At 51.8% G+C, this 18,432-nt stretch overlaps 1 protein-coding gene across 1 annotated transcript in view; it reads left to right on the top strand.

Annotated features, from left to right (window-relative positions):
- The window catches only part of rpa1 (replication protein A1), a 50,661-nt gene that overhangs the window by 1,711 nt on the left and 30,518 nt on the right, over positions 1 to 18,432 (top strand). Inside the window, exons 4-12 of the mRNA XM_064351397.1 lie at positions 972 to 1,080; positions 1,715 to 1,803; positions 3,164 to 3,232; positions 5,473 to 5,593; positions 8,384 to 8,486; positions 8,744 to 8,812; positions 9,208 to 9,400; positions 11,555 to 11,691; positions 13,715 to 13,863. Of these exons, the coding sequence (XP_064207467.1) occupies positions 972 to 1,080; positions 1,715 to 1,803; positions 3,164 to 3,232; positions 5,473 to 5,593; positions 8,384 to 8,486; positions 8,744 to 8,812; positions 9,208 to 9,400; positions 11,555 to 11,691; positions 13,715 to 13,863 (1,039 nt within the window). The remainder of the gene's footprint in view (positions 1 to 971; positions 1,081 to 1,714; positions 1,804 to 3,163; positions 3,233 to 5,472; positions 5,594 to 8,383; positions 8,487 to 8,743; positions 8,813 to 9,207; positions 9,401 to 11,554; positions 11,692 to 13,714; positions 13,864 to 18,432) is intronic.

The following is an 18,432-nucleotide window of genomic DNA, read 5'->3' on the forward strand; positions in this document are numbered from 1 at the left end:
AGGATCCACTGATCCTTACGCCGGGTGGACGGGATAAGCCTTCTGCGAAGGTCTGAGATCAGGGTGTTGAGCACAGCTTCGTCTTCTGCTGACGGACGTGCTTCTGTTTTGGAAGGGAGCTTTTCAGTTTGAGACGTGAGATGAGGTCGACTCGAGACCACCAAATATTTTTAATGGGAGGGAACAGCATAACATTAGGTTATGCTGGAATCTCCAGTGCCTTCAGAAAGGCATTTTGCTTCTGACCGTTCCGCTTGGACAAACACTAGGCTGTGCAGCCGGTCATGTGCAACAGAGGCACCGTTCTGTTTCCCATCGCTTTCATGGCCAGAAACAGCAGAGAGCGGCCGGGAGAGAGACTGGTCACAGAGCAGGGAAAGGAGCAGTGAACAGATTTCCCCAAGGGAGCGGGGAGAAGAAAACGCAATGAAAAGACTGTTCTCTCTCATAGATTTAAGCAGTGCACATTTTGCCTGAAAATAAACCATAATTTAAATGTATGTAGAAATTTGGACACTTAAGAACAGGTAATGACGAGGCCGGACCCTTGTAGTTCATCTAGTCTCACAATTACTGCACAAAGCCGCGACGTGAATGTCCCCAGGGCTTCTGCCTGTATATGTGGCCTTTCAAGCTGTTTCAATTATTGACAACTTGTGTACAATTTTTTTAAAGTGGTTTGAAGTAGTACAAAGAAGTGGCGTGAAGGACCACATGATGGCCCTGTGCCAACCGAAACGTAAGGGTGCCGGTCCAGAGCATGCATGCACAATAGTATGCACACACACATATAAAAAACCTTTGCGTGTGTAGTGTCAAGATGGATGATCTGCTACTAATAGGATCCACAAGCAATCAAATGGAACTAGGCAGCTTGTAAGTAGGCTGTGCTTGGCTAATGAGATTTTGATGTCACAATGCAGAACCCTGGGATTTGGAGTGTTCTCTTCATGTGCATTCTCTCTTTGTAGCCTTCATGCTGTCCACGCAGTTGAACTCCTTGGCTGAACAGGACGTTATGGCCCCCAACTGCATCTGCTTGGTGAAGAAGAACGTGACCAACACGCTGAAGGACGGGAGGTACGTAGCTTAGTTCCTATTCGCAGTTCACTTTATTCTTTATACCCGCATTGTCCCCTTATTCCTCGGGCTCGGTCATGATCGTAGGCCAGATACGATCACGGCGGCTGTCTCCATCGGTCCATGTGAGAGCGCGGTGGCTCCTGCGGGGCGGGTAGGGGGCGGGCGGGTAGTGGGCGGGTGGGTAGTGGGCGGGCGGGCGGGCGAGCGATGCTGATCAGGCTAAATGAATCCCTTCATCACGGCTTCCTGCGCCAGCAGAGCCGGCATTAGATTCCGCACTGCGGGTCCCGTCACTTCACCGAGGGCAGCTTCCCTACGCCGCGGAGATCCATCGCTCGTTTAGGCGCTCAGTTTGACGGCAGTTTGGCCCATTAGACGCGTGTCTGTCGAGTCTTCAGGCCGGCTGTTCGGGTTTCCTGTCCGCTCGCGAGCGTTTTGGTCATCTTTTAGCGAGCGTCTCTGTGTCTGCCCACCTGTCACCCGTTTAATTCAGAATATGATCTGCTTCCTAATTGGAGTCGGGCGTTCATTTATCTTCACTGGTGTGAATCTGTCAGTGTGTGTGTGCATCATATTGATTACTTTTTTTTGTTGAAATTTTGAGCCTAATTAAACTGTGTGTGTCTGTCAGACGGGTGGTGATCATTTTGGACATGGAGGTTGTGAAGTCGGCGGAGGAAGTGGGCGGGAAGATCGGTGAGCCCACCCCTTATGTGGAAGGTAAGGCTCGCCCTCCCCTTGTGGCACTAGGCTCTAATATAACACGCATGCCCTTTTCCTTGTGTGTGGGAATATAACACGCATGCCCTTTTCCTTGTGTGTGGGAATACAACACGCATGCCCTTTTCCTTGTGTGTGGGAGTATAACACGCGTGCCCTTTCCTTGTGTGTGGGAATATAACACGCATGCCCTTTTCCTTGTGTGTGGAATATAACACGCATGCCCTTTTCCTTGTGTGTGGGAATATAACACGCATGCCCTTTTCCTTGTGTGTGGGAATATAACACGCATGCCCTTTTCCTTGTGTGTGGGAATATAACACGCATGCCCTTTTCCTTGTGTGTGGGAATATAACACGCATGCCCTTTTCCTTGTGTGTGGGAATATAACACGCATGCCCTTTTCCTTGTGTGTGGGAAGATTGGAGACCGTATCATGAACTGGGGCAAAGAGCATTGCAGTGCAAGCAAGTTTTTGAACACATTTTTTATGATTTGATGAGAGAGTTTATTTTTGCTGAAGGAATTTTGAAAGAATGTTGCCAGGACATGTACAAAATGCATTACGTTGAATAGTACGACAGTGACTGCATGGTAAGCCCTAGATACCTGACCTGAGCCCAGCAGGACCCAAAGGCACGGGTCTGCTTCAAACTCTGTTGGGATTTGCGTTTACTTGTGTTTATTTTTATTTTTGGTTGGTCATGGGAAGGTTAACCTAGGGGGTTACTGCTGGCCCATGCAACCACTCAATTGCCCAACAATCCACAATTAAAATGATTTAAAAGGTGTTATGAAATCCATCATTCATATTCTGATAATGGCTAACCACTACGCCCCACGGTGGGTTTGGATCTCCATAAAATCGTAGTTTACAACCACACAGTGAACTCAACTATAGGCTACGTGTGTTTTAAAACACCCATGTGCTCATCCTCCTTGTTTATGGAAAGAACAGTGGGAAATGTAGTGATTATCCATTTGTATCCTTCACGTGCACCCTTAGGGTTAGGTCTTTCCATAAACAAGGATAACAAGGAGGTTCACTGTGCGGTTATAAATCCTGATTTTATGGAGATCCAGACCCATGGTGGGCGTGTGCTGTGCGCTCATTATCAGCGTATGAATGGTGGATTTTGCGGCGCCTTTTTGCCATTTTCATCGTGGATTTTTGGCCAATCGGGTGATGGAACGCACTATAAAAGCATCGGTGTAAAGCTGCATGGGATATGCAGTGTCCTGGCCCTTGTCTGAGGAGACGGGCTCCTGTGCTCAGGTTGAGTGTGTGTTCTGCTGGGAGTAGCTCTTGCTTAATGGGTGTAACCCTGCTGTATTTTTCTCCCTTCCCTCTACCGTCCAGGCCAGACGAAGACCACGGCGCCCCCTGCCCCCGCCGCCCAACCCCTGCAGCCCCGCAACGTGCCCACGTGTGAGTGCCTGCGTGTGCCCGGTTCCTCCCCGCACCCCCCCAAAAACTTCACAGGGCTTTTTACAGGGTGGAACTCGGCAATGGCATCGTCAGCATCACCGCTGTAACGGATCGGCACTCCGCCATCTTGCATTACCCTCTTGGGATATTTTGGGAATGTCTGTCGCACAACGCTCCTTCAGTGTGCTCAGTCAGGTTCAAGTTGACCCTAAAAGGGAGAGGAGGGTGTCCTTGGGGACTGTCCAGCAGAGGGCAGCGTGCGCTCATGAAATCGCCCCAGGTTTGGGTTTCCCTGAGATGCGGGGCTGTTGCTGTGGGTGGTGATCAGTGCGTTCCGGAGCCTGGAAATGAGAGCGTTCTGCGCTGGCTGAGGGCTCTGCGTGTGTGCTGCAGATTAGCCAGGCTGCCGTGCCTTCGCACGCTGGCAGGGCACGCCCAGGCCTTAATTGCTGGGAACGGCGCCATCGGCAAATTTAGGTGTGGCCCCTTGGAGCTGTGTGTGCGTGCGTGCCTGTGCGTGTGTGCCTGTGTGTGTTTGTGTGCGCGTGTGTGCGCGTGTGTATGTGTGCACGCGCGTGTGTGTGTGTGCGTGTGTGTGTGCGTGCGTGTGTGCGTATGTGTGTGTGTGTGCGTGTGTGTGTGTGCGTGTGCGTGCATGTACGTGTGTGTGTGCGCGTGCGTGCGTATGTGTGTGTGCGTGCCTGTGTGCGTGTGTGTGTGTGCGCGTGTGCGTGCGTATGTGTGTGTGTGTGTGCGTGCCTGTGTGCGTGCCTGTCTGAGTGGGAGGGGAGAGAGCTGGCTGCAGCAGGGTCCTCGGGGACTGGTACTGCAGCGCCGTGGCCGAGTTTCCCCATTGGCTTTGAGGCAGTGTGAAATTCCTCTGAAACTGAATCACTTATCGCTCCCAGCTTTCAAGTCCGTCTTATACGCGGTTACACAGCTGAACGGCTTCACAAAGCCTGTTTTGGGCATTTGTAGCGCAGAGCATGTTGCGCTGTGTTGGTACAGCTGATCAGAGAGCTGGCAGCATACTACAGTAATGGGAGTAGGATCCCCCTCCCGTTTTTGTACTTTCTTTAAATCACAACATGCTTATCTGTGTGTATGGGACCACTGGACCGGACTTAATGTGTTTACTCAGTTTTCTTTTGTCTAATATTACATTTTGTCTAAAGTTCTGAAACCACTCAGTGTGAAAAATGTGCAATAATAGCAGAAGTCAGGAACGAGGCAAATCATTTTTCAAGGCCCTGTAAGAATTACCACTGCAGAGTGTGTGGTGTGTGGTAAATAGTGGTTCAGAAGTTCGGGCTTGGGCCCCCCGTGTTCTGGATTTTGTTCCAACCACAATTGCGATCTCAGAATTTTAACAAGCTGTTAATTAGTCTTAATTACCGTTCATGTTCAGATGGATTATTTGCCCCTTAAGCCACATCATTAGAAATGGCCATGCGTGGTATGAAACAAAAAAGCCCAATATTCACATTGTGCTGTATTGCGAACAGTTACAAAAAGAGAGGTAGGAAAGTGTTTCAACTGCTCAAATTGAAGACCGAGGTGAATCAATAGGCTCCTAATTGGTCAAAGTGTGGATGCATGACCACTAAAACTATTTGGTAGATAATGAAGAATTTAAAGACAAAGCAAATGATAACAAGCCAAACCTGCATTCTGTTAATACGTTTGAAGAAAAAATAAAATAATGAAAGAACCTTCACACTTGTTCAACAACCTAATTAGGAGACTATTGATTTGAAAGACCTTGGTCTTTAATTTGATCCGTTAAGAAGTGCTTTTCATGTAATTGTTTGCCGCATAGCACAGTGTGAATCAGGGACTTCTGTTTGTCATGGCATGCATAGCTATTTCTGTCATAATGTGACTTAAGACAGTAAATAATCCCTCTAAATGTGAAAAGTACCTCATTAAAAGAAATAATAAAATAAAGAACAGCTTATTAAAGTTCTAGGATTGCAGTTCTGGTATGAACAAAACCAGCATACGTAGGCTCTACAGTCCTGCCCCTTTTAGGAACATTTGCTCCTGACAATTCATGTGGGCTAACTGGAAAAACAATTAAAACTTCTAATGATTGGGATGCATTATTGTCCTTGTTAAGTTTTTTACTTCCTGGAAAAAATGTTAGCATAGAGCCCTGCGCAAGGGCAAATAAGTGTTTGTGTGCCATTGCTATAAACACAAATGGTTATTTCATCTATGAAATGTGATTCTCCCATCAGCCCCTGGCAACAGAGGTTCCGGCAGGGATTTTGGGAAGAAAGCCTTGTCAAACGTCCCCAACACACCAGGAGGATCCTCAAAGGTTGTCCCCATTGCCAGTCTGAACCCCTATCAGTCAAAGTAAGTGGCGTTCTCCAATGCATAGAGACAATCCTGTCATGAAAAGCAGTAAAATGAATGCAAGGTTCAGGATACAGCTTTGAATGTTAAACATAAGGGAACTGTATCGGAAACGCTTGACGTCCACATTGTCTCGGGGTTGTTTAAAAAAAATGTTTTAAAATAAACTTTGTATTCACAAAGGCTTCTTTTAGGGAAATGAGAAACTGTTTCATTGATGCATGACAACATATTGGAAAGGTTTTAGTCACATGGGGTTTTGAACTTTATTAGTCGCAAGGCCATGAAACATTGGCAGCACATAATGGATGGTGCCAGCCTTCTGTATTTGTATCAAACTGGAAAATGGATGAATTTTTTCTTCTTTTTTTTGTGAACACCGCAGGTGATCTTTGTTCAGCCCCATTCTGTTGCCGTCGGACACCTGACGGCCATTTAAAATCAATTTTCGTTCCGTTACCGGCCAGTGGGAGTGACTCGAAATGGCTTAACTGGCGTAGGGTCGCGCTGTTTGTCGCACGCACCCCGAAATTTGACACCGTCGTTCTCGCCGAAAGAAAAGGGGTGGGCGGGGGGATGTGCCGGCAACTCTCGCGGCTGCCTTTGTCGCCGTCGTTTTCCCACCTGCTGGTTCCGCAGCCACGCGCCTTTAGTCATCGCCGCCCAATCACACGCGCCGGGGGTGGCGGTAATTTAGCCGCCGGAACGCTGGACGAGCGCTTCGGTGTCATTTAACGGCAGGAACGGGCGCCATCGCCGCGTCTGTCGCTCCAGTCACGTGTGTACAGCACTGCCGTTTAAACTCACCGCAAGCTTAGCCAAAGTCCCAGGAAGTCTTCTGAGGTTTTTCTTTCTCCCTATTTCCTGTCCTTTCATAGGGGAAGAAAAATGCTCTGTGTGGTATGTAGGGATGCATTGATGGGAATTTGTGTCCGATAATTCCGGGAAGACATTTGCTGATGCTGATAGTTCGGTGCTTCGGCTTCCCTAGCTGGGTTTTACGGAGGATCTTTAACAATGCTACAAACTCAAGCGACAAATAAGATTTTTTTTAGAACATTCAATAAAAATATTCTGGATCAATTTAATTTACATTAGATTAAAGTAAAGTTTTTTTTTTTGTATTAAAAATAAATTCTATACTTTTCTTCCTTTTGACAGGAGTTAACGGTTGTTTTTTAAAAGTCGATTGTGCAAATTGTTAGATTTATGGGTCGATGCCGATTGTTGGCCGAAATATTGGTGCATTGCTAATTTAATGTAAATGCAGTCTTGCGGAAAAAGATCATAAACTAAGTGTCTGCCCTGTTCCTTCAGCACTGCTAAGATTCTCCTTGCACCCCTGGCATAGGCATGGGTGTGCCAGGGAGAGCCACGTCCACCTAAATCCTGTACCTCCCACAGATCTTGTGCTACGAGGTGCTTGGACTCTCTCTGACACTTTTGCGGTCTCGTACAGGCTTCATACTCAAACTGTCAGTTTCCTCGTGCAAAAGTAACATATGTCCTAATAACCTGCATACGCACGCGTATGGATATAACTGAGAGGGAAGCAAAGACAAACTTGACCGGTGAATGACCGGTGCATTGATTTCAGCCCCGTAGTGGATAATGCCGTGCGGTGGGACTGAGAGCTCTGTCGGGCTAACTGACCGCGGTGGAGGGCTTCAAGGTCACTCCGCTTTCCTTTTTCCCAAAGCAAGCATAGTAATCTGATAACTAGCGTGGGGTGACGCTGGTGCATTGCAAATGATCTGAAGTTGAGCCACCTAGCGTCGCTAAATCCCGTTATGAGACCTAACAGCGGAAAAACGTCTCGAGTGAATTTGTCAAGCGGCGGAAAATTGGCGAGCGGGGCGGGCGGCGCGCGAGCCCTTTACTGGCCGAGCGCCGCGTCCGGTACCTGGACGCTAAGCCCACAGCTGTGCAAACGCCACGCACAAAGGGTCTGACTGGGCGGGGGGGGACGACGACAGCACTTCCTTTCACGGGCGATGGATCAGACTGCGACACGGCCAGCGTGTTTATTCACTCCGGCCTGGCAAACGCGCGCCTCTGTTTGAGGAGCGCTTTGGCGGCGGGCTCCCGCCAGCCAGGGCGGGCGTGTCCGAGTCGCCGCCGGGCGCGGAGCGAAGGGTTTTAAGACCTCCGGAGCAGCTCTGTTAATACCTCTCCTTCCCAGACCAAAAACACACCGACGGAAGAGAAAGAAAAGCAGAGAAAAGCGGTTGATATTAGCTTTAATAGTGCAGTGTGCAAGTAGACCGGCAGTGAACCGTACAGGCGGCGAAATGACCGTAATTGCGCCAAATGAACTTGTGCCTTCAGAGGCAAGCGAGGATAACCAAGTTAACTGTGGAACGGGTCGTTTGGGTCGGCCAGATTTCATTAACTTTTTCTCCCTTTTTGAATGTGGCTGGAAAACATTCACTGTGGTGACACGGCTGCAGAAATTGAGCACAACCTTTGCCTTGAGTCGTATGATGGCAAAACGACGTGAGAACGTTGGCTGGCTAGGTCTTAATCTCTGGGAATCGTTTTCAAACTATTGTTAGCGGTTTTGGTGGCACCGCGATGGACGAGGTGTGTGTTTGTCTGCATGGCGGCCCATCCCCTGTGCTTTGTTATTTCTCATAATAAGCTTAATGTTTTACTCAAAACATTGCTATAATTTCAAAGGAGGAAGAATAGACTTTGTTCAACATTGGGGGCGCTTATATTTTGGGTTTGTTTGCGGTTCTTCTCATTGAGACGCCTCTCCTGGTCCATCTGTCTGTCCATCTCTTCTAGGTGGACCATCCGTGCCCGCGTCACCAACAAGGGCGGCATTCGCACCTGGAGCAACTCCCGCGGCGACGGCAAGCTGTTCTCCATGGAGATCGTGGACGACAGCGTAGGTGTCCCCCCGCAGCCTTTAGCCTCTCTGCTGTTGTGTCTCGGCCTTGTTGCCCAGACTGACCCTTCGCCACGCGGGGGATACTCATTCAGACGGGTCTACTCCACCTCTTTATGCGTCCTGCCGGCTTGGTTGTGCATTATGTCTCTGTGGCGTTATTTACCGTGTACTGAGCTGGGGCCCGGAGGGGTCCGTGCCCGTTTGGAGAGAGTGTTCTCCTGTGCTGATTGGCGCTCCTGTTGCTCTATCCCTAGGGTGAGATCAGAGTGACTGCTTTTAACCAGGAAGTGGACAAATTCTTCACCCTCATCGAGACGGGCAAGGTGAGAGCTGCAGGCAGGCCGGCTGCAGGTGCCGTTAATCCTGTCGCCGTGGCGATTGCACCATTTAGGCCCGCACATGGATTTGTCGCTGCCTTGTTTTTTTCTTTTTTGTTTTTTTTCTCGGATCGTACGTGCCGGCTTTCTGACTTGACGTTGCGGCGTTGTTTGTGTGAAATGATAATAAACTGCGGGAGTCGTTAAGTGATAAAACGCTCTCGCTATTGTCAGACGCGAGGCAGCCATTAGCCATGTTAACTCTTCTGCCTGGATTTTTGTTTCTTCTCCCGCCCCCCTTCTCTCAAGCTGTGAAAATTCTGTGTGAAATCCGTCTTTGCGGATTAATTAATTAATTTACAGAGATGAATATACCCCCCCCACCCCCCTTCCGGTTCTAGGTGTACTACATCTCTAAAGGCACCCTTAAGATCGCCAACAAGCAGTACTCGTCCGTCAAGAACGACTACGAGATGACCATGAACGGCGAGACCACCTTCATCCCCTGCGACGACTGCCAGGACGTTCCCATGGTGCAGTGCGACTTCGTCTCCATCGCCGACCTCGAGACCCGCGAGAAGGACGCCATCCTCGGTGAGGATCGTTGGCCGTCGCCGGACGCGGGAATAGAGCCGCCCGAGCGGTCGGGCTAATTGAGACTAATTAAAGGCCCGGCCCGGGGGCGGGGGGCGGGGGGGTTGGGGGGACTTGGCCTGTCACCCTGGTGTGAACCCTGGCCCGGGGGCTCTCCCCGCTCTCTCCTGTAAGACTCCACTGGAGCTGAGCAGCCGCAGGCACACGGGACGCGTAGCGAGCGGACCGCGGCGGTGCGTGATGGCAGAGCTGAGGGACCTAATCCCACGTCTTAATTTCACGTCTCCCAGAGTAATTATCATTAATAGGTGCAATTAATGGGGCGGGCCCGATGGAGAACGGGAGGGAGATGGATGTGTCGGTTTCCAAGGGCGCTTGGGGGGGAAAAACCACGGCGATTAGCGCCGGCGCTCGTATTAATAATGCAGGCACCGCGACGGCGGTTGAAATTGGCGGCGGAAGGATTGGGTTTTTCGTGGCCGTTGCGTCGCGGGCGACAGACGCTGTCGCCGGTGAAATATGGCGGGCTTAATGATCCCACCCTGTGCTGTGCTAGACACACTGGAGAGGGCGGCACCGCTGGGTACACGTTAGCAACCATCATCAGCAATCAGGTTAGCAACAGTCATTGGACGGATGATTGGCGGCAGTTGTGATAAGTACAGTGAGAAATGATGACGGGGTACCCTTACATAAATCGAATATCCCAATTATATTCAAATGCATAAAAATATATTCACAGTATATTTCTGCGCCTCACAATATGCAATGTGCAAAATATACAAGCATACCTTTCTCGCTGGGATAATGTGTTTCATTAATGCTTGTTAGAGCTTAGAAACTACTGTACCTTCATGGAACAGGTAGCTCCAAACCAGATAGCCGTGTGGTTTTATATTATATTTGTCCTTATTAAATGGGCCTTTATGAGGATTAACTCACTGTTTTGAATGTTGCAGGCTGCACATAGTGCTCCATGCAGTTAACTGTTCTGTGCACAAATTAGTTTGAATTAAACGGACAATCTCAAGTGCTTTAGCCCACCATTGCATAGTTTGTAAACTGGTGGGGTATTCAAAATTTGAAATGGGTCCGTGTACTGTTGGCAATTGGCAGATAAACAAAACTGTACACTAATTATATCAAACTGTCTGAGATCTCAGGGATCCGGTGGAGGGTTTCTGTCCTGTTATTTAAGCCTTGTAATTAGGGCAGTTGTGATTGATGCTTCCCATTCATTTGATTAATGGTACGCTTTGTAGTGGCTCGTTAGCAGGGTTTAATCAAGTGGCCTTACCCACAATCCACCGCTCGCTTATGTGTAAGAACAGCGAGCGTGTGTACGCCACGCCTCCGAAGCACTAAACGGAGGGCCCCTATGCCAAATTAGCTCCACGCTACAAGTTTTCAGCGCGGTCGTGAATCCTGGGGCCCGCTCATTAAGCTGTAGGCTCGGTGGGGCTGTGTTTGTTTATGCGCTCGGATACGAAGCGCCCCCCGTTCAGGACGCCAGGGAGGACTCGCAGCCCCGCGTGTTCATGCACTTACGGCTGAGGCAGGCCCCGGGCCCCCCAGCCGGGGGAGCGGCTCGCTGGGGTCTGACGGGCGTCTCCGCGGTAACGCGGTGTCCTGTCAGGGATCAGCGACCGCAGCGGAACGACAGACTGTGTCACGCTCAGTTAATGAGGCACTAGAGTTTTTACATATTTTTTTGGCGTGACGGGGTGGGGGGAGGGGGGTTTGGACGGGGGCTGAGGTAGGGGAAAATTTATTTTTATTTGTTTACACTTTAAACGAAGGTCAGTGGTGAAAAATGAGCGCTGCTGGCTGATGTGATTTTCTAGTGTGAGTGTATTGAGTGTTTTCTTTCCCACTCCCGCGCAGTGCGTTTACACTGAGCGTCTCGCTGGCGCTACAGCTAGCGATAGCCGTACGGCAGCGCTTTTTATGGGCTTGGCACGAGCTGGCCGCAGTATAAACGCTCACGCCCGGAGAGGTACAGCCGCGGAAAACAGCGATTCATTATGTGTCAGGGCCGCGTCGCTCGCGCCGCGCGGACCAGCCATGAATTACCGGCGCGGCGAGGCGGCGGGGCGCGGCGCGGCGGCTGCGCTAATGGAGACCCGCTAATGACCGGCGTGATTGACTGCGCAGACGTGATCGGCGTGTGCAAGAGCGTGGAGGAGGTCTCCCGGATCACCACCAAGAACAACCGCGAGGTCTCCAAGAGGGCCATCAGCCTCATGGACGCCTCCGGCAAGATGGTGGCGGTCACACTGTGGGGAGACGAGGTGAGCATGGGACGGGGGGTGGGGGTGGGTGGGAGGGGGAGGGGGTTGGGGGAAGGTAGGGGCGTGGGGGTGAGAGACTGACACTTGGGAATGCCCACAGGTGAGAAGGGAGCGGGTGAGGGGGGGACTGTGACTGTCAGAGAAACGTGTGGACTGGGGAAACGTGTGGACTGTGACAGGGGAGTGTAACCCATACTATGGGTGTCTTTACACAGCAGTTTCAATGGGATTTTGGATCTGTTTTTTTATTTTTATTTTTTTTACTATTCTCAGCAAAAGTTGCTCATCTGAGCCCGTTTCTAAAGTTCTGTGAACTCCCTCTGCGGCCTCATACCCGGTCAGCTGTGAGGCAAATTCTTATCGCGTGCGAAGATTCCTCTGTACCAGAACAGACCCCCCCCCCCCCCCCCTTAACCCCCCGCTGGGATAGGAGTGTGTCCCAGATCTATCCGTCCCACTCTTCCTCTGAAGGTGGAGTGCAAACTATGGTTCTTTTTTTGAAATCATAAAAAAGTTATGCTTTTGAGCACACCTTCTTGCCAAGTCTACACTCAATATATTAAAAAAAAGTCTTACGGCAACAGGAGAGGTGCGTTTTTTTAAGCTTCATATTTAAGCTTCGATATCGATTGTGACACTAGATTTAAGATTGTGACAGGAGAGAGGAGTGCGGTGTTTATGTGCGAAGGCTGAAATAACCAACCCATAGTAAACTGCGTTAAATACCTTCATCCCAACCCCCCCAGAAACGAGTTCCTATGTTTTAGAAGAGAAAACGAGCAAAAAGAAATCGAAGCTCCAGCCGGTTAGCGTGTTCCTCTTAGCGGCCGTAGTTGAAATGCTACATGTGCCTTTAATAACTGATGAGCGCGTCTTCATTTCGCTCCAAGTAGCGGTGGCCAGCGCGGCGCGATGTGGGCCAAGTCGCAGTGCACCATGAATAAAAAAAAGCCCAAATAAAACGGTAATGACGCTGGTAATGATTATCTCCCTGCTGGCGCCCGCCTCCCTTTCATGCCGCCGCGATGGCATCGGGGGCTTTAATTAAAGATGAAGTCGATAACGGCAGAGCGGCTCGATCCCGCGACGCGCTTTCCAGCAACGCCGACTTCCTTTCACCCCCCCCCCCCCCCCCCCCCCAAAACCGGCTGCCCACGTCCCCTCGTGCACGCTCAAACGGGCGTGTCCTTCCTCTCTCGAGGAGCGGGGGACGCCTGCTGCTCCGAGCCTCGCTGTCGGGGCGGGGCGGTGCGGGGCAGACGATCGCATGCTCCGAAAACGTGCCCTCGAGCCACCGCCCGTGTTTGTGCCATCTCGGGCTGTGAGTGGAGCTCGTAATGAGAGAGGGGCGGGGCCGTTTCCTTCTCGGCTTGAGCGAACTGCCTGGCCGCCCGATTGGCCTGCAGGGGGAACGTCACTGAGTCAGCGGCACTCTGGCCAATCAAATCCCTCCTCCTCCCAGATCAATCGGCCAGTTACGTGTCGCGCTGTGGGGCCTCCAGCAGGATTCGGTACTGGACCGTGGGGCCCGTCCTCACACTGAGGACGGTGCCTTAATGGGATGAGCCACCCAGCAGCACCGAGAAGAGGCTTTCTCCTTTCGAATGTTTTTGTTTGCTTGTTGCGTGGTGGTTGCTCGCCCCCCCTCGCTCCGTTGGGGGCCGCTCAGGGCCGTGTGCGTGGGCGTCGGGAGCTCGCGCAGGGGGCGCGGCGCCTAATCAAAGCCCGCCGTGCGCTTGAAGTGGCCGATCAAACGGCCGGCCGCGAGGAGCGAGGCAGAGAGCCCTGTCCCTGTTAGCTCCGTCCGGCTCCCCTCTGCCGCTGGGCTCTCTCAGAAGCGCCGACGCCCTCCCCGGGGCTGAGGGGGGGAGGTGGGGGCGCTGTCTCGGGGGGGGCGGGGGTGGTATTCCAGCCTGGAGAAGTTAGGCTGCAGTGCGTGATGTCCATGACCAAGCAGAAGGGAGGGCATGGGGAGGATGTCTGTGAGACCTTATTTTTCGTCTCCCCCCCCTCCCCTGTGCAGGCGGAGAAGTTTGACGGGTCGGGGCAGCCGATCCTGGCCATTAAAGGGGCGCGGCTGTCTGACTTCGGGGGGCGGTCCCTCTCTGCTCTCTTCAGCAGCACCGTGATGATCAACCCAGACATCCCTGAGGCCTACAAGCTGCGAGGCTGGTGAGTGTGCACGCCGCACGTGCACGTGTGTGCGCAATACAGACATGCACGTATACACACTGACCTCATGCGCCACACACACACACCACACAAACACAGACGCACGTGCACACAATCATACACACAGAGTATGAAACCGTCCAGACCCACAACGCACATGTACTAACTATATAGCTGGCTAGCTATGGCATGTCCTCACCTCTGTAACATTGTTTGTTGTCCTCCGTGTGTCCATACATCTGTATCGGTGGTTGTAGCAATGTGTCCTTAGCTCCTACTCATGCGTGCAGGATAGCATCCATACGCGCTAACTAGGTTAACTAAAGTAGGCGATCCGTACGCGCTAACTAGGTTAGCTAAAGTAGGCGAAACGCGAACATGTTAGGGTTAGCTAAAGTAAAGTTAGGCAATAAAGCTGTGCTTGAAAATGTTGTGCCGTACCACCTGCGCATGCATCCTACTAAACGAAGCATCACCTGCGCATGTGTCCCACAAAACGTCCCTCAAAGGTCGTCAATGAGTGAGTGAGTGACCACCACTGCGCGCGCTGTGGGAAACTCACACAAACACTCGCACACTGAGAGCGAGAGAAGCACGCAGACGCACACACACTGAAAGAGGCAGACAGACGCAGAGGGAGACGCGTGCACACATAAAGAAGCACACGCACACACACACACACTGAAAGAGGCAGACACACAGACGCACACATAAAGAAGCACACACACACACACACACACTCGCTGTACAGTCTGTATCTGGTGAGACGTCTCTCGCTCCCTCCCTGTGGCGCAGGTCTGTCTTCCAGACGCTTACCTGGGAGAGCCGTAAAGAGAATTAAGTCCAGTTAAGGGTTTATTGGGGCGCCGAGGCCGACCTTAAAGTTGTAATTGCGGCAAAGGATCAAAAATAAAAAAGTGGAAGTGCAGGAGTCGTGGGGCCCTAATCCTAATGAAACACTCGAGCTCCGCGTGGCTTTCCACTCTGCTTTCATCGGAGCCCAGGCTGGGAATGAGCGCAGGCCGGCGTCCTCTCTCCAATTACTGCCATTATTTCTGCTGAGGGGGGAGAGCGGGGCTCTTGAGCGAAGCGGTGCGTGAATGAGGAGCGATGCTCATCTCGTCGGGGTTTGTAATCTGTCTCATTGATGAATGGCGGCGTGGTGCAGAGTAAGAGGACGAGACGCCGTTTTTGTTTGGAATGACTGCAATTAATGAGGAAAACCGGCGCGGAAACGCCACGGCGACAGCGTCGAGTCGCATTCGGTAACCGATGGCGCTCGCGTTGGAAAAGGGGGGGGGGGGCGGGGCGAACGGACCGGAAAGAGTAGAGCGAGGAATGCGGACTTAACTAACTTTGTTGGTGGTGCTGGTGGTGGTAAAGGGGGGCAGGGTGGTGTTGGTGGGGGGGGGGGGGGGGGGGGGGTGGGGGAGATGGTGGGAAGGCTTGACGGGATGAGATGGGAGGGTGAGGTTGGCGGCGGTGCGGAGTCCGGCTCGATGGCCTCGTACCTGGGAATAACGGCCCTGCTCTCCCCCTAATGGCCCCGGTCTTGGTTTCTCCCCTCTGGCCGCTCGCTGGCTGTGTTTGCCGCTCAATAGCGGAAGGTGGCTGCTAAATGAACTGATCCCGCGGCGGATAAAGTGCCAGCGCTGCGAGGATGAAAGCATCACTGTTTACTGCACAGAGACTTCATCACACAGGTGGGAATCGCTCGCTACGGCCTGAGAGCCTGAGAGAGAGAACGAGAGAGAGAGAGACACAGACAGACAGACAGACCGAGATGGAGTGAGAGAGAGAGAGAGCGGGATTTCCACAGAGAGAGTGAGGGCGTATCCCCTGGTTGTCTCTCTCTGGTTGTGTCTCCCTTGTGTGTCTGTTGAGCCTGGAACAGCCAGTCCTCAGTGCCTTTGGGCAGATCCCAGTCCTCAGTGCCTTTGGGCAGATCCCAGTCCTCAGTGCCTTTGGGCAGATCCCAGTCCTCAGTGCCTTTGGGCAGATCCCAGTCCTCAGTGCCTTTGGGCAGATCCCAGTCCTCAGTGCCTTGGGCAGATCCCAGTCCTCAGTGCCTTTGGGCAGATCCCAGTCCTCAGTGCCTTTGGGCAGATCCCAGTCCTCAGTGCCTTTGGGCAGATCCCAGTCCTCAGTGCCTTTGGGCAGATCCCAGTCCTCAGTGCCTTTGGGCAGATCCAGTCCTCAGTGCCTTTGGGCAGATCCCAGTCCTCAGTGCCTTTGGGCAGATCCCAGTCCTCAGTGCCTTTGGGCAGATCCCAGTCCTCAGTGCCTTTGGGCAGATCCCAGTCCTCAGTGCCTTTGGGCAGATCCCAGTCCTCAGTGCCTTTGGGCAGATCCCAGTCCTCAGTGCCTTTGGGCAGATCCCAGTCCTCAGTGCCTTTGGGCAGATCCCAGTCCTCAGTGCCTTTGGGCAGATCCCAGTCCTCAGTGCCTTTGGGCAGATCCCCGCGGACGCTGCAGCCCTCCAGGGCTTAGGCTTGCCGCCGCTGGTGTTGTACCCGCCACGTCGGAGACAGTGTGAACGCACACGCTCATGAATATGCAGCGGGGAGGCGGGGTTTCGCACTCCAGCCTGACTCCCATTTGCTCCTCGAAACCAGCGCCGCTCTCAGGACCTGTGAGGGAAGGCAGACAGCAGCACTCAGTCCTGCGTCAGCCTCTTCAGCCATATGCGTTATACACTGCGTTAGGCTGTACGTGCTCATGCACACACGCGCACGTGTGCACACATGAATCTCACCGTGGGTGCTCATTCATGGCGGCTGTAGAATCATCGGCCTGCTCTTGCCCTGTTCACTGGTCATTTAGTTCCGGCCCCATGATTTTCACGACCTGAGATACCAGAAATAAAACGTGCTTGAAACTCTTAGTTTCTTCCTAACATTTTCTTTTTTCTTTATGAAAAAAAGAAAAAGAAAAAAAATGCTTGGCCCCTGCGGATTTTCTTTTTCTTGGTTGTACTTCTGGCTGGCTTTAAAATATTTACAGCGAGGAGGATTTGTGAGAAACCAGAGGAGGGAAGTGGCAGCCCCCCCCCCCCCCCCCCCCCCCCCCCCCCCCGCCCGGGTGGGTCCTCCCCCCTCATCCATCGATCTGTCCTTCCAGCGTAGTATATATTCGTAATATTCTCCCGCTAGTGACCGGCCTCATCTCACAGATAAAAGCAAATGGCTTTTTACAGAGTCATAATTGATTTCACCGAGGGCCTGTAAACTATTGTGTATATTTAAGATTAAAGCGCCACCGAAAGAGTATCAAATATCGGCTTTGACCTTTATTTTTCTCCTGGCGGCTTTGTGTGCGTTTGACAGGGGTATTTTTTCCCTGATATATCAGTATCAGGAAGTGGGGATTGTGTGAGCCTGGGTGTCTGAGCCAGAGGCAGGTGTCTGTGCATAATCAGTACACACATCAAGAGCTCTTGCACTCTGACAGCTCATTGCAGGGGGAGAGTGTGTTCGGCAGCAGAGCGAAGGCCCCCCCCCCCCCCCCCAGAGACGTTCACTAGCCGGAAGCTCGCCGCTTCCTGATTAATCAGGAAATATAGCGTCCCCGCTTCCCTGCCCCGAGCCGGAGGGGGAGCCCGAGCCCCGCCCCGTCCCGCCCCACCCCACCGCTGGGAGGGGAACAGCCCGGCCTCGCGTCCTTTCTGCAGGGACGGGCGTTTCCACACCTGCCTGGGGGCGGAGAACAGAGCGCCGCAGCCCCACCGGGCTCGGAGGGGTCGTGACCCCTGAACAGCTGGCGATTACGCAGATGAATCCGCATCCGCCGCAGCGCGTCACCTTGCCCCGCTCACCTCCGCTGCTCCGCTCCGCTGCTCACCTCCGCTGCTCACCAGCTTTACTCACACGGGGCTGTCGCGGGGTTTCTTCTGATTAGAAGAGCTCTCGTCCGGGATCAGGTCAGCGTGTGAACGCCGCTCTTAGCTGGGATTTGTTTGGACAAAATGACAGCCGAATAGTTGGCCAGGAAGAAATATTATTTAAAAATGTAGTTAAAAAAAAAAATTATTTTTTATGATTTTCAAAAAAAAATATATATATAGCCCTGTTGATTTATTAGCCCTATCCCGCTCAACCTATTTATTCATTTATCAAATCAGAATCGTGTGTAATCACATGCGCTGTGGAATCATCAGTATTTTTGTGCTTTGACCCCGTAATTGCTGCTTGCAGACATTTTACCTTGTTACTATAATATATATTGTCATTAAGTCCGGTGTTTAGATTAGTCGCGTGTCATCGTGCATTGTTCATTTGGACACGTGGTCTCGCCCACTTAAAGGCTGATGCCACGTTACTATCCTGAATGTGAATTTCTCCTGTGCGTCTGAGTGTAATGCTGCCGTATGTAAATTTCTCCTGTGCGTCTGAGTGTAATGCTGCCGTATGTAAATTTCTCCTGTGCGTCTGAGTGTAATGCTGCCGTATGTAAATTTCTCCTGTGCGTCTGAGTGTAATGCTGCCGTATGTAAATTTCTCCTGTGCGTCTGAGTGTAATGCTGCCGTATGTAAATTTCCTGTGCGTCTGGTTAATGCTGCCGTATTAAAT

This window comes from Anguilla rostrata, chromosome 9 (assembly GCF_018555375.3).
Source record: "Anguilla rostrata isolate EN2019 chromosome 9, ASM1855537v3, whole genome shotgun sequence".
Lineage (NCBI taxonomy): Eukaryota > Metazoa > Chordata > Actinopteri > Anguilliformes > Anguillidae > Anguilla > Anguilla rostrata.